This window comes from Podarcis vaucheri (assembly GCF_965113315.1).
Source record: "Podarcis vaucheri genome assembly, chromosome: 2".
NCBI classification, from domain to species: domain Eukaryota; kingdom Metazoa; phylum Chordata; class Lepidosauria; order Squamata; family Lacertidae; genus Podarcis; species Podarcis vaucheri.
In genome coordinates this window covers 88,515,980-88,542,735 of record NC_138760.1, presented here as the reverse complement: position 1 = coordinate 88,542,735, position 26,756 = coordinate 88,515,980, and the positions used below count along the sequence as shown (strand labels likewise).

General features: G+C 40.5%; 1 protein-coding gene across 17 annotated transcripts in view; it reads right to left on the bottom strand.

The window, feature by feature from the left end:
- Positions 1-5,979: 5,979 nt before the first annotated feature.
- SLMAP (sarcolemma associated protein) overlaps positions 5,980-26,756 on the bottom strand; it is an 89,520-nt gene continuing 68,743 nt past the window's right edge. For 5 of the 17 annotated variants that reach the window (XM_082209465.1, XM_082209481.1, XM_082209480.1 and 2 more), the window contains 7 exons: positions 25,423-25,548; positions 24,754-24,828; positions 22,586-22,906; positions 20,826-20,943; positions 17,994-18,165; positions 13,257-13,391; positions 5,980-7,881 (listed from right to left, as the gene is read on the bottom strand). In XM_082209465.1, coding sequence (XP_082065591.1) covers positions 7,792-7,881; positions 13,257-13,391; positions 17,994-18,165; positions 20,826-20,943; positions 22,586-22,906; positions 24,754-24,828; positions 25,423-25,548 — 1,037 coding nt within the window. In that variant the 3' untranslated portion in view covers positions 5,980-7,791. Of the gene's footprint in view, positions 7,882-8,984; positions 9,075-13,256; positions 13,392-17,993; positions 18,166-20,825; positions 20,944-22,585; positions 22,907-24,753; positions 24,829-25,422; positions 25,549-26,756 lie in introns of all 17 variants that reach the window. The other 12 variants (XM_082209477.1, XM_082209479.1, XM_082209467.1 and 9 more) reach the window with 5 other exon arrangements.

Below are 26,756 nucleotides of genomic sequence, written 5' to 3'. Positions count from 1 at the left end.
CAAACACATGAGGACAAATCACAGGTCAGTCATTTTATTTATTCTTTCCTCTCTTTTATTTTCTACTGCTGGCGCAGGGTGGGTTGCGGGGGGTGGGGTGGGGAGGGGAGGACAATCAGGGTTTTTCACTTTAGGCACTAAAATGTCTTTAGGCAACGTGACGATAGAATGCCTGTCCCTCACATTGGTTGAGAATAAGGATGCTGCTGTAAGCATCCAGGCAAGAATCCAGCCTGGGCCAGGAGCATCCAAAAATAGCTAGAGGCCTCCAAGCATAATGAGCAGGCTGTGTTTGGGCTGGCCCTGGGCCAGGCCAAAGGCTCAAAGTATGCGAGATGGCTTCAGAGCAGAGTCCAAGGATATCTTGGCTGCACTGGGACATCACCTCCCATGGCCCCGAGCACGACAAGGGGGCAATTACAGCACTGCCCCCCTGCCACTTTTGAGGTGCAAGGCGGGGATCGAGCACAAGCCCGACTAGCTTCTGTTTTGTTTTGGCAGAACAGCTGCATTCTGCTTTCTTCCATCCACAGATGAGCTAGTGGAATAGGATTTCAGTACCAGCTGAAGCAGACCTAAGGGTAGACTCAATGCATGGTGGGGGCAGCTGCTTAGAATCTGGCTGTGCAGAGAACACTGTTAAGACTTTGGCCATGTTGCAAGTTGAACATTTCACTGGATTTAAGAGATGCTGTGGATGAGCAAATTTGTGTGCTGTGGAGCTTTTAGACACAATAGTTTATGATCGCCTCTTACAAATCATAGCCTAGTGGTGTGCCTCCATTATTTAAATAATGCCTAACTTACCGGCCTGCACCGAAGTGTACTCAATGTAGTGCAAGGCTTAGGAAATGCTGAAACAGGGAAGCGTCGTACTGCATAGACTCTGAATGAACACACTTTTAATTGCATTGTTGATGGCCACCCACAATTGCCCTGCTTGATAATACTGCATTAACAAGACTACAAAGGGGGATGCCTCCCCAATTCCTCAGCAATACACCCACTTCTGAGTAAGTGTGGTTAAGAGTGCAGCTGCAGTTGTTGTACAGGCGAGCAATTCACTGGTTAAACCTACAGTAATACAAGTAACCTTTGGGGAGATGCAGAAAAGGAGACCTAGTGATTGGATCTGTTGCTTTATTCAATCTGCATATGAACCATTCTATATATTTAAACATACTATCTGCTAATAAAACTTGACCCAGCAGTTAGATGAGACAATTCCACATGGTGTATTTCAAGATGGGCAGTGTTCAACACACAGAGAGACAACACACAGTCCCATGGCTGGCCACGACGACTCTGGCTCTCTTGCCATTTTATTCATTAGCAATAAAAGCAAGTAATATGGCTTATTTAATGGGTATGACCATTTAATTAAAACAGTTAAACCAGCAGCAGGTAAAGCTACAGCCAGCAGTATGCAATGAAAAGAGAAGAGGCAAAACTGACTTGTAATAGTTACATTCTTCCATTGCTGTTGCTTTGCACCCATTCTAGGCATATATACTTAGAAATAAGTCCCATGACACTGAATGGAGCTTACTTCAGAGTGTGCGTGATTGAATCACAGCTTTAAGTAAGTTTCGTAGGTATGTATGAAGCAGCCTCCCTGGAATTTGCTATTCCTCTCTCCTCCTGCCAAGGTCTCATCACTTCTCAGTGCTTAATACTGGGGGTCAGGTTTTCATATACGAGAGCAGCTGCTGACACATCTCCAAAATAGCAGCACAGAGAATGTTAATATTAAGCATGCATGTGATGTTCTTATCCCCTTAGCCTTTTTGTCTGCAAACGGACAGGTATATCTCCTTTCATATGTTAGTAAGCAGAGAAGATGTCACCCAGCACCACACAGTTCAAAGCTCGCTCAGCACATATCCCGTCTGTCACTGGAGCGTCCCAGTAGCAGGCTGATGCTGACCTGTTTGAAGGCGTTCTGTCAAGGATTCCAGGGACAGGGAGCAATTACCTGGCTTTAGTTCTGCTATCCAGCAGCTGTTCTGTTCAGGAGAGACCACAGAGGGATTACATTTGCATTCTGCCTCTCACCAGCAGGCGCTAGGCATACTGAAAAAATGAAGCCAACCTTCAAAACAGAATGGGTTGCAATACAGAGATTGCTAGGCGGAATGCAATCTGTAAAGCTGTTTGGGTGGGTTATAGATCAAGAGGCAAATAATGTTCATTTCGCAGATGCAAGGAATCGGTTCGTCAGCATGGCAGAACCTACAGTTTGAAACTCCCTATATTAGGCAGGCACCTTTGCTAAATTGCTTTCAGTACCTGCAAAAAAAAATGTTTCCGTTTAGCCAATTCTACCCAGGCATACCCGTTTCCCTTTAAACTACTTGCTTTTCCTTATAATTTGATTAGTGTTCCTTTTATTCATTTTCCAGGTTCGGTTTTACTGGTGCTTTGTGAATATTTTACATTGTTTTACCTTAACCCCTTTGAGGTATTTGTATATTAAGTGGCATCTAAATCATGTTCATCATTGGGCTGGCAACTGGAGATGTAACAGCATCTTCCACTGCAACTGAGGGCAGCAGGCTAGCTTAGGGGGTGCAGGGGCCTGCCATGCCTCACACAGCTGTTCTGACAGCTCATCATTGCTACCCACCCCACAGAATTTGATGTCTGACGCAGCTACCTCACTCTGCCTAACTAACAGGAAGGCCTGCCCTACAGCCCAAGCACCCAGTTCAAGGAAGTTAACACCTTAAGGCTTCCTGAGGAACAGCCAAAGGGTACCTCTCTGCAGAACGCTGATCCCCAACACTCTCGAAGATAGTTTGTGCACTTCCCTCACAAACAAGAAGGAGCAATTTCATCTTCTGATGTGCAGAGCTGGGGAAGTTCAGGATACTACAGATATAAACCAAGACATAACAGAAAGTGCTGGCAGCTTATGTGATGAAAGGCAAGTGCTGTTGGTTTTGGCGGTGTGTTTCAACTCACCTGAGACCATCAGAAATAAGCAAGAGTCCCACCACTATACCTCATAGCACTTCAAATATGAGCAACATGAAAGAAGGATTCTCGTTCCTATGTAGCCTGACGTGCCTCAGATTTTGCTCAGAAGGGGTAGAATCTCAGCTTTGAAGCAGGGCTACCGGACGATTTCACACAAAATACAAATCTCAATACAAGTAGCCATCCATCCTTGTGTGTCGCACTGCTTGGCTTTCATGATCAAAGAAGGAAAGGATATGAATCTAAGATGACTAATTCAACTGTCTTCTCTAGTATTTGCCAGTTCTTTCTTTTAAAGGAGCAACTCCTTCCAGAAACCCTTATGCCAGCATGCAGGGAAAAAGATTAACTGAACTGTGTGAATGAAAATGAATATGAGGTGAATATGATGACCACTGTGACAAAGTGAATGAGCCCAACTAGCAGAATCTGAAGTTTCAGCAACGAAAAGAAAACATTAGCACCTCTGCAAATGGTCATGTTAACACCGGACCATTCTCAAGAATGCAGCAAGTATGATGTGATAGTATTTGCATTTTATATATAAACAAATTCTGAAAGATATCAGGGGAATTGATACACTGACTCATTGTAACATATATTTTTGTACAAGTATTTTATAGTAGGATTATTACTATTGAGCATTTATATAACACCAATGTTATGCCAGGTGCTATCCTATAAGCCAGTGGTTCCCAATTGGTAACCCACCCAGGGGGTCCATGGGACATACCTGTCAACTGACCAGGACTTCCTGTTTTCAGAGACCATGCTCTCATGCAAGAGCACAGTGCCCAAAAACGTGTGAGATCAAAAACTATCAGACAGGAATACATGACGACGGTTGATTACAACCAGTTCTATTTCTCTAAGGGGACATGGGTGGCCCTGTGGGTTAAACCACAGAGCCTAGGACTTGCAGATCAGAAGGTTGGCGGTTCGAATCCCCGTAACGGGGTGAGCTCCCGTTGCTCGGTCCCTGCTCCTGCCAACTTAGCAGTTCAAAAGCACATCAAAGTGCAAGTAGATAAATAGGTACCGCTCCGGCAGGAAGGTAAACGGCGTTTCCGTGCGCTGCTCTGGTTCACCAGAAGCGGCTTAGTCATGCTGGCCACATGACCCAGAAGCTGTACGCCGGCTCCCTCGGCCAATAAAGCAAGATGAATGCCGCAACCCCAGAGTCGTCTGTGACTGGACCTAACAGTCAGGGGTCCCTTTACCTTTACCCATTTCTCTAGAAAAAGTAGTGCTGGAACTTACCATGAATGCCTCCCCTGTTCTCTAATAATGGCAACGGTGCCCATCTGAGGTGCCAGAACTGAGTTCTGGCAATTTCCGGTAGAAAGAAAGCCCTGATTACAACTGAGCCTACACACATACAGAGGGAAGGAAAACAGGGTACAACCCCACCCCAATATTCGGCAGACTGCAACCCTCTTCAGGAGTTAAATTCTCTTAACAATTAATATTGCATGCTCTCTCATTAGTTGTTCACTTTTATGTATTCCGTTTTTGACTAATAAAGGCTGAAGATGCAGAGAAAAGGGGCAAGTCAATATAGGGATGTGCAACCCCCGTTACACAAATCCACTGGGTCCCTCTCCCACTCCCTTTCCCCATATCATTGCCACCCAAGGCTCCCATTTTGTGCAGGTGTCTGATTGTCTCAACATTTGTGGATGTCTTCTCTATCACAAATGAGATTGCTCTGTGGCTAAGAAAAACAAAAGGGCTATTTCAATACCGCAGTTTTGATCAAAGGTCTTCAGATGGCTCAGTGTTTTGTTCTGTTTTGTTTTAATTAAGCTGAATACAATTTGAGATGCCATTAATACAAAACAGATCTTGCTACAGAGCTGGTTGGAGCCGTATTATCTCAGGGAATGATAAACACACAAACTTAATCCAGGGACAGTCTTGAATGAGAAACAAGATGAGCAAGAATGATACTGTGGTCCTACTTATTCACAAGGTTCCCTCTTACATATATGCTGATGAATCAAGCCTTTGAACATAAGCACCAGTATTTTGGCCGAATTGTAAAAGAAATCCTGAATAAATAGAAGCATTCAATTTTGGGGGGCAGTCCTTTGTATCATTGTAGGTCACATCAATTTATCTGTAGTTAACTGGGCAATGCAACAGAAACTCAATCCCAGGTTATTCAAAAACATTGTGGTCCAACAGAATACCATCCAAAGAGCAACTGCAATTCAGGACAGTTTCAGTGTCTACATCCTTTTTTTAAAGCTTCTGGAAATTCTTGCTTTTTCAGTGTACATTTGCAAAGAGAATTGCAAGAACAGCCTCTCAAACTCTATTTTCAGAAACACCCAAAAGGTGTATATAAGTTCCATATAGTCTTTTATTAAGATGGTGTATTCCAACTTCCATACTTGTTCAGAAGACTGCTTAACAATCTGAGTGAAGTTCTGTGTGATTAAAAGTGCAAATACAACTGCAGAAACTGGATGAACAAGGTGTTATGCCTAACACAGCTTTGCCTCAATATAAGCTCATACAAGCATATCTACAGATAGGTGTGATGTGGTGAAATACACACTGTAATAGCATCAGGGCATGGGGTAAGTTGTACGAGACATGGCAGACTGGAGATGGTAGAAGACTCGATACAGGGCTGCCATGTTTGTACCGTCTTTGTAACCATATAAAGTTGCCTGTTGCTTAGGGCTACAGAAGGACAAGGACAGTGGATACCAGCATCAAATAACTATGATGTCAACAAAACACTGTTGTGATGCTGATGCAACCTCACGACTTTGTGATATGCCAGTAATCTGTATGTATACCCCACCAGAAGAATTTATTGTCAATCTTAGAAACAGGCATTAAGCTAATGCAGCAAAGGATAATGCATTTTTCATATTCACGGCTACCAGATATAATGTGATCATTGCTCATAAAAGGATTTCATCATTCTCTAGTGCACAACAAACTTATCAAAATTCTATGGATGTCAAATGAGATTCAACACAAACATTTATAGGGAGAGTAAAGTTATTTTATTAAATCATGCACATCATGTGTGTTAGTGCAAATAGTTCAATCTGTACTCCAGAAATTCTATTGTTTTTTTATATCTTTACAAAATAGATTTAAAACAATTATTTACTTTTAAAAATGTAATTCTGAAGTTAAGCATTTTCAGAATAATATTTGCAATAACCTATATACAAGAGGTACTGAGTACCACTGGCATGTGTGTGTGCGTGTGGGTGGGTGTTTGGGTGGGTGTTACAGTTTCCTGCAAATGAAAAGAATGAAATGAACAAAAACAACATTTTCTAAGAGTCTGTGGACTAACATTCCCTTAATTCTAAATGATCCTCCCATTAACAAATCCCAAATAGTTTAAGACAGAACCTTTAAAGTAAAGTGACCCTCAACACCTCAAAGGCAAATTATTAACTAAAAACTCTATTTAAATATTTAACTAGATCTGCTGATTGCCATTAAATCCTTTGAACCAACTAATTTTTTTGCTGAGAAAAGTCTTCCTATGAATCAGCTGAAACATTTCACTGTGCCATTATTTTTATATTAATACAGACCTTAATTGACAGAGCTGTTGAGCAGTGCAAGCTAGCACTTTATTCAGGTTTTAATTACATACCCCTATTCGCAAGTCAATGCTTACTGGAAACATTAATATTAAGGCCATATAAAGTGTGACATAAAGCTGCTAATCATTGATAGCACATTCTTTCATCTTAAGTTGTTGCATAGAGGACCAATTAGATTATTCTACCTTCCAGAAGGATTGCCCATTTCAGATTTTGTCTTCTTTCTTCCCCTAACAATAGAAGCACTTGAGCACTTCACATAATAATGAAATTATGCCAATGAAAACACAGTTTAAAGAGACAAATATTACTTCCCCAGCTTGGTTTTGATAATAAGTGACTGGAAAAATCATTTCTATAATGTGATATGTGCGAAAATATGTTGCGCTTTATAGTGTCTATATACACAAGATTTAATAAATTACATTCAAACTAAAAATTGGATCACTGCACTATGTCCATCAGAAAAATCAAGATTTTGCTCCCAGAAAAACCTTAGTTCACTCAGGCACACACATGCACACACCTGCACACAAAAACATTCTAGACCGATGATGTCCATTCAGTTTCTTCTAGAGCTCTTTAAGGCTGACAATGAATTATACCAGTTCCCAAGTCATCAATAAAATAGGACCTTTACTGAAGAAAAATACTTGTTTCTGTCAGAAGACTTGGAAAAAATAAAATTGTTCCCAATAGCTCAGTGACTCACAGCAAGTAAAAAATAACAATGGTATGTTCATGTACAAATAAAGTCAAACTGAAAGGCACTGAGCACACTGCATCTGCTTCCAAGTATTAAAGGATATTTGGCATGGGTGTCCAAATTGGGGGAGGGGGTGGGGCGAGAAACGCATTGCTTTCAATCTGGCAATCAGATTCTTAAGTAAAATATCCACACACCTAACCATCATAAATAATTTGGTACCAAGAAGCCTACTTTAGGCCACCATAACAGTATTTAGAACTCCAACATACTATCTTAAGAATAACATGAAGTTGTGAGCAACAATATTGCTCACGACAGAATGAAGTCATAATTTTATTCCCTCTTTATAGACAGATACATTTTGTACAGTTTAAAGCAATGGCCCTACTGCTGCTCTGAAGCCAAACTCTGCGGTACTAAGAGGTAAAAAAAAGGAACATGATGAATCTGTCTTTCCCCCAGTATGTGAATGATGCCAGCTTCTAAAGGGAGGACGGTGTATGGATTCAACAACAGTTCTCATGGAGAAGCTCTGGTTAGGCCTGGGTACAGCACCATGGCTGTCACAGCTACCAAAGCTGCCATCACAGGCATCCAAGGCCATTGTCTCTGTGTAGGGAGAAAAAAAAAGGAAAATAATCAATATCTCATATGTTTCAGTGGACACTAATTAGTTAACCCCTTCAAGTTCCTGGAAGTCCCTAGAAGGTTTTCCCATCTGTTCGTGGTTTTGGTTTTTTTTTTGACTGGGCATCAAGTGGTTAAACAAAGTTCATCTAAGTGAAGGAATTTCAATGGATGTTAAGTCTCCATGAAGTGACATCATTAGCTTTAGCAGATGCATAAATTCATCCCTTAACTGAATGCTTCCTATTGAACCTTTCTGAATTTTTTAATCTGATAACTGCATTTGATGCTTGTGCCAAGATAAATGCATGCCATGCCAAATTATGAGCTGTTAGACCTCCTCCAGAACATTGTACAAAGCATCAGCAGAAGTTCATCAGTTAACAATTAACAACACATTAAACTTTTCTTGCCTAGGTTTAAAGCAGTTCTGAAATGTGGCAGTGTTAATCTTAACGTGCATATTCTTCATCCCACCTTAAATTATGACCATTCTGAAGAATATAGTTCCACACGGAGGGTGGTAAGTCTTACAGAATGCATTTGGGAAGGTAGTATCCATCACTGCAAGAACTGGAAATGCAAAACCACCACCTGTTGCCCACACCTCGTCCATTCATTCCCCACCCACCCAGCATCTTCTTCACCACAACAGTGAGAAAAGTGAAAGGCATTCAAATCCAGAGAGAAATTTCTGAATTAGTGGAGGGTAAAAAGGAAATAAGGGACCAGATTCAAATATGCAAACTCCTCATTTGTTTAGTGTCATTAAGCAGTTAGGCTTTCTTCCAGGCCCTAACTCTGTGGCATTTTACAAAAGACAAATGTGTGTTAGAAGAAGAACAGTCAGAAACAAGTAGGTTACAACAGGACACTGTTAGCACTAGCACAAGGAAAACAAGACAGATGTTAAATGATTAGTTTGTTTGTTTTTTGGTTTGCTAATACCACACACAATGACTTATTAAATGAAGGATTTGCATCAGGTAAACCAATACCTGTTTTTCACCATGCACTATCTTACAAAAATGGCACAAACAGGTGAGAGGGACGAACATACATGGACTGAATAGTGCTTGTAGTACCTTTCTCTACCACAATGGGTTGTAACACCAAAACAGGAAAGCCAGGATTAGGCCGATGAATACGGCTGGGACGGGTGGTAATATGGAAGGCTAAAGGGAAGGGAAGGGATATTAAAATCATTTTTGTGCTATAAAATAATCAAATAGGTAAAGATGATTTAGATAGGGGGAGAGCTCAAAGATCAAGTTTTGTTTCAACTGAAACACTAAAGACATCTAACAAGAAGACACAGCTAGTCTGGTATACAAAGTTAGTACACCACTGTACAAAGTAAACATGGATATTGAACAACAAAGCATTTCTTCTCTTAAGGAAGCTCTTCTTAATCTACAGAATGTAATATTTTAGGGCAAAATAAACCTTAAACTCTTACTGCATTTCAGGAGAGTTCCCTAGAGACAGAGTGCAATTGTGCTTTATGTAATTCTAGATCTTCAAATCATATTCAAGAGAATATTCAGGAGCTTCAAATACCAATCAGGATTTTAATCCATCTGGATACACAGCCATTTAAAATTACCTTGTTCAAAAAACAAAATCCATCTTTCCCTTTTCCATCTGCATCAGACTTGCATTTTTAACAGAATGCAAACTCTGTAGAAAAAATTATTTTACGTTGGACGCTTCGTAAAAAGCTCTTCCTATCCTGGTATCACCTACATACAGGGGAAAATGTATACTGAAAGGCAATGCTTTCACTTGTGAAGAACACATAAATCTTTTTGGGGTTTTCTCCGCATATAAGTTCTTCACAAATGAGGATGCCTTCTTGTATAATTAGGGTCTTTGATGAGACCCTTTTGTGGACCAAACATCAGGCCACGCAGATCACATTTCCGTAGGCGAAAGAGCAACTTTCAGTGCTGTGTGCCCTGATATGTCACAAGTACATTCACATTAGCTTCCTCTACAATGGTCACTGGGTCCCAAACCCCTCAAGAACTTGTTCACCTGAAGCAGATTCCAAAACAAGAAATAATTACTCAATGTGACTTGGGGCTAATGAGTTTTAGCAGTCAAATCCCCCAGACACTCTGCTGTTTATGACACGGCAACTTCATCATGAGCTCTGACACACCTAGGCCTGAGGTAAATGAGGAAAATGCATGATGAGCACAGTGGGGTGTTTCTTTCTCAGTTACTAAAATGGGAAGCCTCTGCGCACATGGTGTTCAGAATCACAGGCAGTGGCAAGAAGTGATTCAATATGCACTGCAACCTACCGTATTTTTCGCCCCATAGGACGCACTTTTCCCCCTCCAAAAATGAAGGGGAAATCTGGGTGCGTCCTATGGGGCGAATGCAGGCTTTCGCTGAAGCCTGGAGAGCGAGAGGCATCGGTGCGCACCGACCCCTCTCGCTCTCCAGGCTTCAGGAAGCTATCCGCAAGCCTTGCAAGCCCGGTGGGAGTTCCCGCGGGCTCACAAGGATTGCGGGCAGCAGCCTGCAGCCCCCGCGAGTATCCGCAAGCCTTGCGCGCCGGCAGGAGGTCCCGCCGGGTGCGCGAGGCTTGGGGCGGCAGCCTGTCACCCCGAAGCACAGGGAGCCCTCCGGAGTGCTTCCCCTGCTTCGGGCAGGTGAGCGCAAGGCTTGGGGCGGCAGCCAGGGCTGGGGGGGGGAATAATTTTTTTAAATTCATTTCCCCCCCAAAAAATGAGGTGCGTCCTATGGGCCGGTGCGCCTTATAGGACGAAAAATACGGTATCTCTTGTCAGCAGAGAACGAATGTTATAGGGTTCATAGGATGCAAAATAGGGAACACCTGGCTATCTCTCCGTATATGGTCCATCCAAATCTTATGAAAAAGACAAGGTGGAGACCCTGCTGTTCAACCCCTTGCCTAAGGACAGTGCGACAGGAAGGTTTTCCATATGCTAGAATTTTAGTATTAGGGACTGTTGGAAGCACAATATTTTCTTATGGTTTATTTTATGGAAACTATTATTTCCCCTATCGGGATCAACATAAAACAAGCTTATTTATAGAAATTAAAATTTCCTCCAGGGTAAGACAGCCCTCAATCCCAAAAAAGGTTTCTTACTTCAGCTTTAGAGAGCACATCCAGGCCCAATTCAAAGTGCTGGGTTTGTTGTTGTTTTTTTGCTTTTAATTATTTTATTGATATAACATTACTACCCTTTGAAGCCAATACATCAAACTCGCTTGCTTGCCAAGAAAAAAAAGAAAAGAAGTAGTGAGGGAAATAAAAAAGAGAAGAAAGATGGCCTATGAAGCGGAAAGGGAGCAGCATAGCAAAAACAAAAACAAGTGCTGGTTTGACCTATGAAGCCTTAAACAACTCTGGACTGCAATACCTCAAGGACCACCTCTCCCCATATGAACCAACCCAGGCCCTGTGATCATTATCTGAGGCCCTTCTTTGTGGGCCTCCTCTGCAAGAGGTCCAGAGGGAGGCAACATGAGAACGAGCCTTTTCTGTGGTGGCTCCCCACTTTGGAATGCTCTCCCCAGGGAGGCTCGCCTGGTGCCTTCACTACATATTTTTAGGCACGAGACAAAATGTTCCTCTATAATCAGGCCTTTGGCTGATAAAACAAATGATTCCCTTTTAAATGTGTCTGTGGGAGGATGATTATTGGTTTTTGTTGTTGTGATAATATGCATTTTGTTTTCCTTTTCTCTCTTTTTCTTTTTCTTTTTGCTGTGAATTGCCCTGTGATCTTAGGATGAAGGACAGTGTATAAATTTAATAAGTAATAAAACATCTCAAGGGGAAACTAACAGGAGAACACCTTTGTCAACCTGCAAGGTTAAAAAAATAACAGTAAATCCATTTGGGTGTGAGGTTCTCCAGTAAAGTAAAAGAATGTCAACTCCTCACTCACCCTGTATCTGAATCACCAACCACCTGCATACATAACTCTTCTCAATCCCTATTTCTAATAATTTAGTGATTAGGGAATATGGCAGTCAGTACTGTTTTATTATTATTTCAAAGCCTTTGTATATTGCCAAGTTGGATAGATATTTTTCTACTCAAAAAGGGTGAGCAAGAGCTGCCATCAGAATGTTCTGGAATCTCCCAGCAACAGAACATTATTTGGAATGTTCACACCCACTCAATCTTCTCATTTGACTGAATCAGGCAAAACATGTTTATTACTGAAAGTAAAATTCATGATGATTCTGTGGTGAAAATCCATGAGTAAGAGACTAGCTCTACTCAGATTCTGCATTCCAACATATCAGCACAATATTTTTCACATTTATTCCTCTACACATGAAAACGTTTTAAGACAAAAGTGGAAGATGAAGATAGCAGATGAAGTTTCTTTTAGTTGTTGATACACTTATTGTATTCTATTGGTCTTTAATGTATTCTCAGGTGCCTTTATAGAACTTTTAAAAATATAAATATTTAAGTTGATTTAAGAATGCATTTTACTAAAAAGACAATAAGCACTGCTACCAAGAAATATTCATCAAACTGCAGATTAACAGGGCATCCAAGTTCTTTCCCTATAGTTCTACTAGATATACTCAGGCCCATAGCAAGCAACAACAATGAGGTTGATTCTGTAACTGTTGCAGTGGAAAGACTTCACATATCACTGATCTGTTATAGCAGATTGGGTTATGATAATCAAGATCCTTTAGATTGGGTTATATTAGGATAATTTTATTTAAAAATCATTCTAGTTGCTGTAGAGAATACTATGTAGATCTAAGCTCTGTTCCCCTCAAAGTCAACAGAAGTCTGAATGACACTCCTTTATTCGCCTGAGAAACTGTCATTCAAGAAGGCATTCGCCGAAGTATGGCTGGTGGATGAAAAATGCTGTTCTCTCAGTCTCTGCTTCATTTTGTGTTAGATATCTTGCCCTGATTAACAAAGGTTTTCTGAAGCAAGATGCTTGAATAATTATGGGTAATGGAATATCTCCACTGGCCAAATTGCTAGTTTTGTAAGGGCTGAATATTTCAAAGGAGGAAATGACTCTTCAGATCCAGGCTCAGAAAAGAACTTTGGGACTCAATAAAGCCTCAGAATTATTCTCCCCTTCACATTCAAATCTGAATGGGGAAAGTATTTCCATGTCAGTTTTCCCCTATGGAATGTAGCACCCCACCCCCAATATTAGAGTTGCTCCATTAGATTGTATTGGGCCAGAGAAGTTTATGGGCACTGATTTCATGAAATTCCTGCAACTTCGCAAAATGCCTTTTCCAAACCTTCATCAGGCATGGCTAGTAATCTCGCGGTGGAAATAAAATAACAAAAACCTGGCACACGTGTTATACAGACTTACATGATTTCCTTTTTCTTGTAGCAGCTTCAGGTTGTCTTTACACTGTTTGAGTTCATCTGTGATTGATTGCTTTTCCTGCTCAGTGATTTCAAACTTCGACTTCAGCTCTGAGAGTATGGTCTGTGTCTTTTCATACTAAAGGCAAAGAAAACACATATACTACAGACCCATTTAAACTAGATTTAAGAGGTTAAAGTAGCTTTGGGAGATGTGTCTATGCTTTTCAATAAAATATTGCATGGATATTAATATGTATGTTTTGGGAAGGGCAGCAATTTAGTTTTTGCTATACTGGAATCAAGTTCAGGAAAAAGTAAAATGGTCCGTGTTCATTCCCCTGTACTAAGACTGATTGATTGATTGATTGATTGATTGATTGATTGATTGCATTTATAGTCACCCTTTTCTTCCAAGGAGCTCAAGGTGGCTGTCATGGTTTTCTCCTCTCCTCATTTAATTCCCTCAATAACCACAACAACCCCCCAGTAACTTTAGAATAAGGTTTATCTTGTTATCACTGGTGTTTTGTTGTTGTTTGCTAAAAAGTGAGAGGAAAAGTGTCAAAGCACAATACAAATCCTTCATGTCATGTTTTCTTTATGCATGGTGCCTGTATTACAGTTTTGCTCCTTTCCACTACATACTTACAACTCTCTATATAAACCTTTGTTTCATATTTAATTTTGTACTTCACAAGTTATTCCATGCTAAAAAATATTCATTTATCTAGATTAAAGCTTTTTATACAATAATTCTCACATTGCTTGAAATCAATAACAGCACCTGCTCAAGATGTGAGACACTATTCAAATTCCCTAAAGATAAAATCTAGCTGTTCATGATGCTTTTCTGCTGAAAATTCTAGACAGTAACATATGTCATTTGGTTTAAATGTATTTCTTTTTGGGATGTGGCTTTAGAAATGGTGCAACACATTTTTAAATCTAGATCAAAAGCTGCGTGTCTTTCCATTTTATTAGACATCCTTCCAGAAATGTCATCCAAATTCTTTCCAGCAGAGAAAACCTCATGCCTAATTTGATAAAAATACAGCCACTCCCAACATTTTTGACTCAAAGAAAAAACTGAAGACAACCAGTGAGACAATTAATACCATTTTCCCAGCTGATGCTTTTCAGCTCACCTGAAAAAGTTTATAACTTATTCCAGATAAATTGCCACCATTGTATTACAAAAAAATATTGTCAGAATGGTGAACCGGTGGCCCACGGGCCAGTTTTGATCTGTGAGGCTATCCTCTCCAAACTACTCCCCCCTGCCCATCAGCTGATGTCACTGGTGATGTCAGGGAACAGGCCAGAAAATTTAACCCTGCATTGGCTACGCAACCTGCTCCCAACTGGAAACAGGATTGCACAGCCAAGGCAGCAAGATTTGATCAGCTGATGGTAAAGCCCTTTGCAAAAGCATTCTTTGAAGCAGCTCAGTGTTTTCCCTTCAAGCAAACAGTCATGCAGGTGCCAGCAGGGAAGAGGAGCTTCTTCTCTCCGCTCCCCCTTAAAGGAAGCATATGGGGATGCTTCAAAGAGAGCTTGAGCAAAGGGCTTTAAAAGACCCCCAACTTCCATTTGAGACTCTAGATGTTTTGAAGGTGCTGCAGCTTCCCAGGTGGAAGTTAGGCACTTGGAAACCCCATGCAAAGGATTTCGAGAGGTGGGCAGAGGTGCCCATCTGGCAATCATGTGATGTGATATAATGGCATTATGTAATTGGCAGGGCATGGGCCCACCCACAAGTCAAATTTGGTCCACAGATTTGGCCCATGGAGCCAAGAAGGTTGCCCAGCCCTGCTTTACTGATGTGCCACCAACCCTAAGTCTACAACCAACTACAAAAAACAAGTTAGGATGAGTTAGACTGCTTCTGTCTCAGGAACAGAAAAAGAAGTATGGGAGTGTGGGTCAGTAAGTACACGAACATCACATCTTAGCTCATGTATCACACAGTAGCTCAACATTCAGTCCTTGGATAAACACACCTTTTTTCCATGCAGATGGGCAGCTGACCAGCACAGGCTCTGCTTTGGGATTTGTGGCTTGTGGGAATGGAATGCACTGAATGGCCACAAAGGAAGTAACAATGCACTTCCTTTCCCCAGTCCCCAAACTCTTTTAATGTTTTTATCGGGAGTTTTATAAACTGCCCTGTGTTGTAAATTTAAGTATGGCACAAAATCAATTCTACCATCTGCAAAACTTTAATCAGATTGAAAACCTGTTAGGTGTTTACTATTTGTTTTCAACATTTTTTCAAAAATAAGAGAAAGTTTGCACATCAGCAAATTCAGTACAACTGTCTACCTATAAGGACCATAAGCATAGTAAGAGAAGATCAGACAGGAACAGTGTCATGGAAGGAGGGCCTTGGGCAGGAGATAAGTTTTCCATATATGGAAAGAGAATGTCACACTTAAAAAAGAAGAAGCTTAGGGCTGTTCCCAACCACGTCCTAAGAGTAGACATGCTAAAATTAATGAACTTAAATTAGTCTTATTCATCAACTTCACTGGGTTTACCCTGAGTAGGCCTAATATTAACCTAGGTTTGTTAATTTTTGCGGGTCTACTCAGAGAATTTTTGCGGGTCTACTCAGAGAAGTCTGCTTGGCAGGGGGTTGGACTCGATGGCCCTTGTGGTCTCTTCCAACTCTATGATTCTATGTCACAAAGTTCTGCAGTTTTTTTATAAAGTACTACATAATTTGGAATCAAGCTTCTCCATCAAAATGTAACCCAAGAGACCAAAACCTCCTACCAGGAAAGGCATTTCTCTTTCCAGTGGCCAAAAACATATTTACCCAGCGCAGTATAGAATCCCATTTTAAAGAAACCTTACGGCAAGTATGTGAAATCCACCACAGTTCATTGTAGTGCTAAGGCCCCAAATTACGGATCATATTATATATTATAGCACACCCACCCACACCCCTCAAGGTTTTAAAAAGTAGACAAACAGAGTGTTCTGAATTCCCTGTAGAAGCAAAAGTTTTCTCTGCAAAAGCATAAATAGTGTCCACTACAACTAAGTAACACCACTGTATTAGTGAATTTTGAAGCCAAATTGTTGGCAAAATATACAGTCCCATTAGTCCCAACTACAAAATAAATATGAAAATGGCATTCAGATGGCAACTGAAATGATTAACAAGGGAAGGGATCAAAAAGTGCAATGGAAATGGTCAACCAATGCTTTCCTAGTAATGTTAATGAAGAAACAAAACAGCTACTGAAGGTTCATCGCCTCCATTGTCTGTGCATGAGGCACTTTCTGGAAGGCTCTTAATGCTTACTTTATGCGCTTTCTAGCAAGCTCAAAGGCTACCAAAAAACCCCACTAACCTTAATAGATGTGCATTCCTAGTTGTTAAGGGAAATGATTGCCTTGACTACAAAACCAATCTGAACGCTTTAATCTTTACAGAAAGCTGAATTTCCATCACAAAGTTCAAAGCATCCCTCAGGATCTAATGTGCCTAAGCTCTTCAGTGCAGAGAATAAAGGAATAATATGAATTCGTTCCTACTTTCCTCTACTCACTCCCTACAAAAGTTGGAAACGGAAGGAGGCTCAATACCCAGGTTCATTTTGAATGTGGCACAGTTATCGTGAGGTGAACTGTGTGCCATTTCTATTATGGATTTTGCTACACAGGGCATCAACCACTACCAGGCAATTCTCAAATCTTTAACCTGATGCTGTAAATATAAAACATCATCAGTGTGGACCCTTCTCATATGAAACTGAAAAGGCAAAAATCATCTCATGAAGTAACTCTAGGAACTGAACTCAACGAGCACTTTGCAGCTTTAGCCCTAATTAGGTTCACAGCTGCATCTTCATATTTGCCCTAACAGAAGGAGAAAGTCAAGGGCTTAACATCTGAAGGCAGGGTCGGTCCAGTTTGTAGAGAGTTGTAAGCAACTCTAGGAGCCTTTTGTTGTCGAAGGGCAGGATTGATTAGATAGATAGATCATAAAAAGACAAGTGAATAAGCATTAACAAACCTTTTTTAAAAAAGAAAAGAAAATAATTGGAGTACATTTCAACAAGCAGAAGAGTATGCTTAACTCAGACAGTTTTGAGAGACAACACATACATAATTATTTCACATCAACTCAGCTGGGTTATCTATTCCCCATCCACACCCACTAATGGCAACTCCTGCCCCATTGCTTTTCAAATCTCTTTAGTTCCAAAATCTGTCTGTCTCCCAAAGGCCTTGTTCATACCTGCATGAGCTGCAGGGCTTGCATGCTCCCCACTTCCCTCTTCTCCCCTGGCAAAGCCACAAGGAGGAGAATGGAGGCTTTTGCTTCCATTTCCAGCTCACCACAGTTAGCGTTACGTCTGCGTTGTGGTTAGTGTTAACTATGGTTTAGGGAAACCCAACTTAAAACCATGGTGTATACCTTGGCTTGTATACCCAGACCAGTTCACACTAACCACAATTCTTAATTTGGGCAAAATGAATTACTACGAATAATCAAAATGGATGCAAAAACTTTCTGTCCCTTCCTTGCAGCAGGAACAGAGGAGAAGGAACCCAGAGCTAAACTGTAGCTTCGTGTTACATCCAAATGCAGCTAAGGGGAGAATGCTGTTGACGGGGCAGGAGAGAACGACAGTCAGAGTCCCCACAGGGTGGATGGAATCCAAAACAATTGTTTTCAGACATACAAAGCAGTGATAAAGACGAACTTGAATTTACTGATATCTACCTCATTTTGAGCATCCTTAGCTTGATTCTCTGCTTCATTAAGAAGGGTTTTTAGACTAGCTGCATCTCGCTGATGTTGCTCTTTCAAAGACCCCATTTTATTTTCAAGCTCCTTTCGAGTCAGCTCAAGAACACTCAGGTCACTGTTAAGCGCTAAACTCTGCTGTTGAGAGCTGTGAAAGAAAAGAAGGGTAAACCCCAAAGGAATACAACATGTTTAGAAACAAATACTTTTAATCAACATGTCATCTATTTCCCCTCCTCAGAATCAAGCACTTTATAACATGTGCAGCACTATGCACCCACAGTATCCCTATAACTGAATACAGTACTGGTGCTCTGGCATACTGCATACAAAGTTCCGTAACAAATGCACAATGAAGTTTCAAGCTTCAAGTTTCAAGAAGGAAAAATAAATGTTTTTTAATTGACACACCACTAAAATAAAAATATAGATAATGGAATGCTTTGGACATTATGCTAAACCATAGTTTAGTGTTATGAGAATGAATTGTAGTGAGCCTCAGATTCATGCACCCCCGCTCCTCTAGTGCTCCTGTTTTAGATTAGACACATTTTAATGCCCTTCTGAATCTGGACAAACTGATTAATATTAAGTATGGTTAGTTGAATCAAATCAACTTTAAACCACAATTGATGAAGCTGAGTTGTTTCAATTAGCTACAGTGAAGATTAATGACACTTTACGGTTTAGATTACATATTAATTTGTGAGTAATTTAAAATGGAAGTGGAAGCTTTCGGTTTCTTCCTTGTGGCTTCACTGAAGGAAAAGAAGAGTGTAAGAATCCAAGGCTTGTTCACATCATGCTAAGCCATGGTTTAGGGTTTATGTGCAAAGCAGCCCAATGTTCAAATAAAATTAAACCAGCTGAGAACAGAAACCAGAGCTGGCATTCACCTGCCTATTTAACAAAAACCTTTCTTTACAATCATCTTCCTTATATCTTACCAACATTTGGAAGGTGTCCCGGCAGCACGTAAATAATTATAACTTCCTCTAATAGCAAACACAGGTGGTGAGTGCCAACAGGAATGTTGCCAACAAAGGGCAGCTGGAAAAAGGAAGGAAGCAGCAACATGCTTGGAACAACCACATTTTACATAACTACAAGACCCCTTCCTTACAAAATATAGCCTAATGTGAAGATGAGCAAGAACTGTCCAGAAGCCATGGAAAGCTTATCGTCAAGTTCAAAAAGAAAAACAGGGAAGTGGAAGGCCCTGGTTTAAGAAGATGGAACAGAGTACAGTGGTACCTCTGGTTACGAACTTAATTCGTTCCGGAGGTCTGTTCTTAACCTGAAACCGTTCTTAACCTGAGGTACTACTTTAGCTAATGGGGCCTCCCGCTGCCGCCACTGCACCATTTCTGTTCTCAACCTGTTCTTAACCCAAGGTACTACTTCCGGATTAGCGGAGTCTGTAACCCGAAGTGTTTGTAACCCGAGGTACCACTGTACTCTTGTTTGGAGGTGAAGCTACATTGCAGTATTTTGTTGTAGGGCCTACTGTTTCTAAATTTTAATGCTAGATAATGAAAACATACCACAACATAGGCAACCTTTCCAATGTTAAAAAAGAGAGAGTATTAAGTTGTGGTAAAGAATATGAGGTCTCTGCAACACAAGTGAAGCAACGAAGAAAAACTACTTTAGGCCCTGTAAAGGGCTTCTTGTATGCCCAGTAGGACTTTTGATGTCTTGCTTGCAATGGAAGACCACCCCGCTTCTGATTCAGTGCAGCAGCTGGAGACTGCAAAGCATGGAATTAGTCTGGCAATTCTCTAAAATGTAGCCAAGGCTACATATGCTATGACCTTTAAGTAATGTAGCAGGGAGGAGTGGGGGGAATCATACGGAAAATATTTATACAAAGTGACCTTCACGTTATTTGCAAACAGGCATTCAAATGCATTCCATTTTATCTGTTAAGATGTATTTTAGTCAGCATTTTCCAAAATCAAAACACATATTTGAATCCTGCTACTAATGAGTATTTTAAACTTAAAAGTTTTAAATGAAAATTAAAACGTATTAGCTTCCACTCAACTTCTATCCTTCAACATTCCCTCCTGTCTCGTTATGTTATTATCTTACCTAATAATTTCCAGAACCTCCAAAAAGGGAGAGAAGAAAAATAAATCCCAACAACAACCCTGACCACAAGGGTAGTTAGGAAATTCTTGATTAAAGTCTCACGGAATGTATAGCATTCAGAAAATTCCAGAAATCACTGCGTCCACTGAAAGCTTTTTATTATTTCACAGCCTGTCCTAATGGTTCTTCATTTTCAATGCTCAGTTCATTGAATGGTGAGGACTTTTGATAGTGGAAGGACCAATCTCTTAGCTATCAGTGCATAGGCAAACTCGGCCCTCCAGATGTTTTAGGACTACAATTCCCATCATTCCTGACCACTGGTCCTGTAAGCTAGGGATGATGGGAATTGTAGTTACAAAACTTCTGGAGGGCCGAGTTTGCCCATGCCTGCTTTAAATTGTTTGAAGTTGGGGGGGGGGGGGTTGGAGAGAAAGGTATTGACACCAATAGTACACTTTTCTATTTCTTTTCAGATTAGGGCAAATCACTGGGAATTCCTAAGCAAAAATTGTCTAGTGCTTCAGATGTACTAAATGACTCTGGACCAAATCTGCTAAAAGAAACAGGACAGGGTATTGCGAATACTGCCACTTGTAGGAGGGAGTCTTATTTTCATTTAAAATACATTTTCAAAACTATCACCATATGGTAAGACTGGGATTCACCCATCCAACATCTATGGACTTTGCCATAAGATTCAACAGCACTTACTTATGGAGCTCCTTCTCCCGTCGCTGAAGTTCACATGCAAGCAAAGAGTTCTCCTTCTTTAATGAAAGGCATTCGGTTTCAAGAACAGTCCACTCCTTTCTCAACTTTTCAAGTTCACCTACAAGCAAGTAATGCTATGTTACCCATTAAAGCGGACTGGAAATTGGGATCTTCAAAGGTGTTCGAGTAACATCTGCAATTATTCTAAAATATCTTTGACATAATAATTACTGTATTTTTTGCACCATAACACTCACTTTTTTCCTCCTAGAAAGTAAGGGGAAATGTCTGTGCGTGTTATGGAGCGAATGCCTGTGGGTGACGGGGGGGATCTGCTGCAGTCGTGAGCAGAGGATCCATGGTTCCCCTTCCTTCCCTCCTCCGTGGTTACAAAGCATGGATCCACATGGATCCTCAGGATTTTTGCATTGGGCTACTCCAAACTCACTGTCAGATCACATGTCTGTGGCCACAGCATGAACCACAAAAATCATACATCCACTGTTTCGTTTAGAATATATTTTTCTTGTTTTCCTCCTCTAAAAACTACGTGCGTGTTATGGTCTGGTGCGTGTTATAGAGCGAAAAATACGGTATATGCCCAGTTTGTGGTAAAAACTGAGGCCAGTCACACATTTAATTCCTTTAAACCTGATCCACCCAAATTAGCACTACTATATGCTAAACTAATTTTCCACTGAAAGCCATTCACACAGTTTCAGGAACTACCGATAGAGAGGTCACGGTGCTAAATAATTACCAAATGCCACAATAAACAGGAACCTAGAAACTGCCTTATACTGAATTCAACTAGCTCAGAAATTTGTCTACACTGAGTGGCAGCAGCTCTCCATGGTTTCAGAAATGGTGGAATCATAATCTCACCAATTTACTAGAAAATATAATGATTTAACTTCAGAGGACATGAAAAAAATCACCCTAAAGATAAGACTTTACAACAATGCAGGTACACATGCTAGCAGAAATCTTAAGGATTTTATCAGTGATATTATAGATAGAAACAGCTGGTTGTGTATAATATTGTAGTCATGGAAACAGATCATTCTGAGTTGAGAGATAGCATTTGTTTGATCGAGGCAAACAATTAGAAGCTTGAATACATTTTGAAAAACACTCATCAGTGCAATTAGCACAGAATGAATGAAATAATTCTGGAGAGGCCAGTTGGACATGGTTATGTTAAAAAATAATAATCTCACAGTAAGTAATTAGAACAAAACAATAGACCATTTTGTTGGTGCAGCTTTATACCCATGCAACATTAACACTGTAGCACAATGTCATAACACAGTTAGGTGCTATATATTGTATAACCTGGTTCTCTGGTGCCATGTTTTCAAATATTCCATTATAAAGTTTCAGCAGCATTTCATCAGTTTTGACTTCTTGCAATGGTTCAACCCAACCAACAGCAGTTGGGAGTCAAGATATTTCAAAGATGATATTTATAGGTAAATGAAGGTTGCTACGCTACAAACCTGCTGCTGTAGCTTGCCAAACCTTTAAGATGTTTTCAGGGATTCCAGATAAAGTGTCTACATAGAATGGCTGTACGGACAGATCCCACTGGTCACTGCTGAACCAAAGCCTACTAGACTACTTTCTGTCACAGTCACATATCTTCATCTTGCTGCACCAGTGGACTGCAGAAGCCCCAACTTATATGTGCCATTTAAAGCGCAAAGAACTATAGGCATATTCTTCCTAGATCAAACTGAGAGGTCCATCTAGTGCCATACCTTGCAACCGGGTGGCCTCCTCTTTCTGCTGATCCTCACACTGCTGACATCGTAGTTGAAAACTGGCTTGCAGACTAACGATTTCTTTCTCGTATTCTGAAGCCTCTTTGCGCCACCGCTCAAGCTCAGCCCTTACTTTCTGTAGCTCTTCTTGTAAAGCAGCAACATCTGTTTCCCTTTCAGACGCAGCCTTCTCGGCCACTTGTTGCAGTAACAGCATCTCACTCTGAGCACTAAGCAACTCATTTCGAGTACTGGAGATCTCACTCTCCTTTTTCTCACGAAGACATTCAATATCTTCCTGCAGCTGATGCAGCTGAGCTGTAAACATTTACAAGAAATCAGATTTTCTTAAGGAGGTTGGGTTGGCAAATTCATGTCAGCCATTTGGAGCTCTATAAATGGAAGCTGACAGAACTTTAGCACTTTACTTTTAAAAAGAAGTTAAGAAAACAAAAGAAAGATGGGTGTAAGAACCCGGCTGCAAACAGACTGGCTATGCTTACGTGTGACGCTAAACCATGGTTTAGTGCTACATGCACAAACAAGAATGAGCCTGAGCAAAGCTACAGATAGGTAGCCATGTTGGTCTGCCATAGTCAAAATAAAAAAATTCCTTCCAGTAGCACCTTAAAGACCAACTAAGTTAGTTCTTGGTATGAGCTTTCGTGTGCATGCACACCGTGTATCTGAAGAAGTGTGCATGCACACGAAAGCTCATACCAAGAACTAACTTAGTTGGTCTTTAAGGTGCTACTGGAAGGATTTTTTTTATTTTGACCTGAGCAAAGCATTAGGCTCATGTGCTACCACCTTCCTCTCCTCCACATGCACGGCTGGGGAAAGTATTTGGGCATAATTTTTGATCCACTTTCCATTGGTTTGTTGTGTCATATGAATGTTTTTAATTCAGCATTTCTGGCTTGTATGTAACAAGCAGCCAAGTTTTGACAAAAGGTAACTGAACTCAGTCAAAATCCTCCCAGATGAGAAGGGCAAGCATGTGAGTCTGAGATTTTGCTCAGGTTCCTTTCCGCTCATGCGCACAGTGATAAACTGTGGGCATGGGGCGGTATATAAATTCAATACATAGACTAGTTTAGTGTTATATGCAAACCAGGCCAATGATTTAATTCCAACACTTCTATCATCTCATGAAAACACCATTCCTAGATTAGATTCAGTTTTATGTTTTAAGTATTTAGACAAATTGGAAACCAAGGACAATTACTCTTTTGGCACAATGCAGAATTGGGCAAGCTGTCAGACAGATCTCATCCTGCCTGGTTCATCAATTTGTCCTAGCATTGCTCTAATTCTGGAATGTCTGCATTTTAAGATCTATCTTCTTGACCATACAGCTAAAGATGTACAGTGGTACCTCTAGTTATGAACTTAATCATAGGTCCATTCTTAACCTGAAACTGTCTTTAACTAGAGGTGTGCTTTCGCTAATGGGGCTTCTTGCTGCCACTGTGCCACCGGCACACGATTTCCGTTCTCATCCTGGGGCAAAGTTCTCAACTTGAGGTAAGTATTCCAGGTTAGAGGAGTTTGTAACCTGAAGCGTTTGTAACCTGAGGCGTTTGTAACTTGAGGTACCACTGTACTGCTGGACAGTCTGCTTGAAATTCTGAGGAAGGGACTGGGTAGCCAAAGCCTGCTGGCAACAGAATGGTGGAAGGAGAGGCTATAACGTCCTCTCACCTCCACTCTCAGAAAGGAATTGGTGCTGTTAACCTACACCAACCCATGCTCCTTAACAGTGCTATTTTTAAAAAACCAAAACAGTAGTTCCTTGTTTGTTCCAGCAGTAGCTGATCTCATCTCCTGCAACTAATCAAAAATGACTGCTGGAGTATATTAAAAAATGCTGTTTAAATCCGGGGTGGGTGGAGATATGTATTCATAATCTCAACAGAATTTAGTTTCACTTTCCCTGAATGTTGGTTTGTCATGTTTTCTGTACCAGCAACAAATGCACTTTGGTTTAAAGCAGAGGTGGAGAATCCCCGAAACATATCAGTTTCAGGCAAGAACCACAAGTTTGAATGTAATCCTTAACTGGAGTTCTTTAAAAGTGAAACAAAACTCTGGTAATGTCCTTGCCATATTCAAATACATCATCTGCATCTTTCTACAAAATCTTGTGCATAAGGGTGTTATACCTTGGAGAACTTGGATTTGCTTGGTGGATTCTTCAGCTTGCAATCGATAAGCTTTTCTCTCTTCTTCTAACATTGCTGTAAGTATAATGACAGGATCTGAAGTTTTGCTCCATTATTCTTACCATTTGGAAAACATTAGAAATTAGTTTTTAGTAGCTCATTAAAATAATGTCAGAGTCCATGTAAGTAAATCAAAATATTTAAATAATCATGTTACACTGCTAGCTGTTAATACATTTTATTAAAGCTTTTTTTAAAAAATGCTTCCCTTCAATGCATCCATTATAGTACCATGTTATGGAACAAAATGAAATGGACAATAAAAAAGGCTTATTTATTTCCATTGCTTAAATTAAACATTCAAATTTATAGTTCAGTCCTATACATGTTTACTCAGAAGTAGGCTCCATTGAGTTCAGTGGGACTTACTCCCAGGTATAGGAGTGTAGCTTCAAGCAACTCCATGGGACTTACTTCTGAGCAGATGTGTGTATGATTGTGCTGTTATTTTTTACCCTTTCATCATATGGAGAGTATAAAAATGCCCTATCTATGTATCTTAATAACAATTGTCAGACTAAACAGATTTAACTATCTGTTTGGTTGCTAAAGTACTTGGGCATATGATTTCCTGGGTACTCTGCAGATTTAAAGGAATCTTCATCTCACCTTGCAGTTCAAAGCATTTTTGTTTACTTGTTTTAGCTAGCTCTTGGGCTTCAACCAGTTCCTTGCGCAGCTGCTGAATTTCTTGTTTAGTCTCAGTTTCAGATTGTGCACCCTGCAATTCATCTGCTAAAAGAACATTTTTCTTTAAAGTATCAGTTCTAGCAAATTACTGTTACCCTGCGAAGACAGGATCTTAAAAGAGTCATGCAAAATTAGTCAGCTACTCATTGCATTAGAGAAAGGTTAGGCGATAAATTAAAACATTGTTAGGAAGTCAAATATCAATACACTCTAGCCCTGCATGCAAGAATAAAGTTTAAATCTGCATGAATAATGTAGGCAGGCAATTCAAGTCACAACATATTCTGTTGTGGCAACATTTCAAATATGAGCAACTCTTCATAAATACACTCAAAGCGGTTTGGCATTTCACTGCTGATGCTAATTTTATTCTTTCATTATTAATTTTTTTCTAGAAGAATGGCGTATTCAGCACACCAAATACCTACTAGAAGACAAGGCAAGGCTTAGTAAGGCTGAGGGGATATCCTTGGCTTCCCCTTCTATACTCTATACCCTTCTATAGGCAGAAAGCGGTGGAATAGCTAACTCCTAGGCACACCAGATCTTTTAGTTGTGAGAGAGGGGTGTAGTCAAGTCAGGAGACATCTTGGCCCAAACTGCACCCATCGTTCATGCATTTCCAGAATGTCCTGGTACCTGCAGTAAATAATTCTGACCTAGCCAAAAGCTTTTACAATCTGAGGTGTACACTTCTCCCCTGGCTATTGCTGCTTGCCAGCACCAAGGCATCTATTACTCTGTAGTTTGAATAAGCCAGTCTTTACACACAAAATTTGTCAAACTTTGATAAGGAGAAAGTTGGGGGTGAGAAATCGGGATGCACTAAATTACAGGTTCAGAAAGAACCCCAAAGGCATATCCAGGAATATTGCTTATTTTCTTTTCAATCATAGCTGAATAGCGTAATTTAAAACCACAACAGAGTAGACTAAAACAGATGAAAACTCAGAGAAACTTTCTAAACATCTGGGGAGACTTGTCTAAATAAGGATGTTTTCAGCAGGTACTGAAAAGAATACAGTGAAGGTGCCTGCCTGATTATCAATAGATTATCATAGATAATCTGGTCCCAAGTTGTTAAGGGCTTTATAGACAACATTCCATGCCACAATGGGCCAGTGTGTCTGGCTCTTAACCAAAAGGTTGGTGGTTCGAGCCCACTCAGGGACAGCTGTGGGCAGGATTCCTGTATTACAGGGGGTTGGACTAGATGACCCTCGAGGTCCCTTTCTACAATTCTATGATTCTAT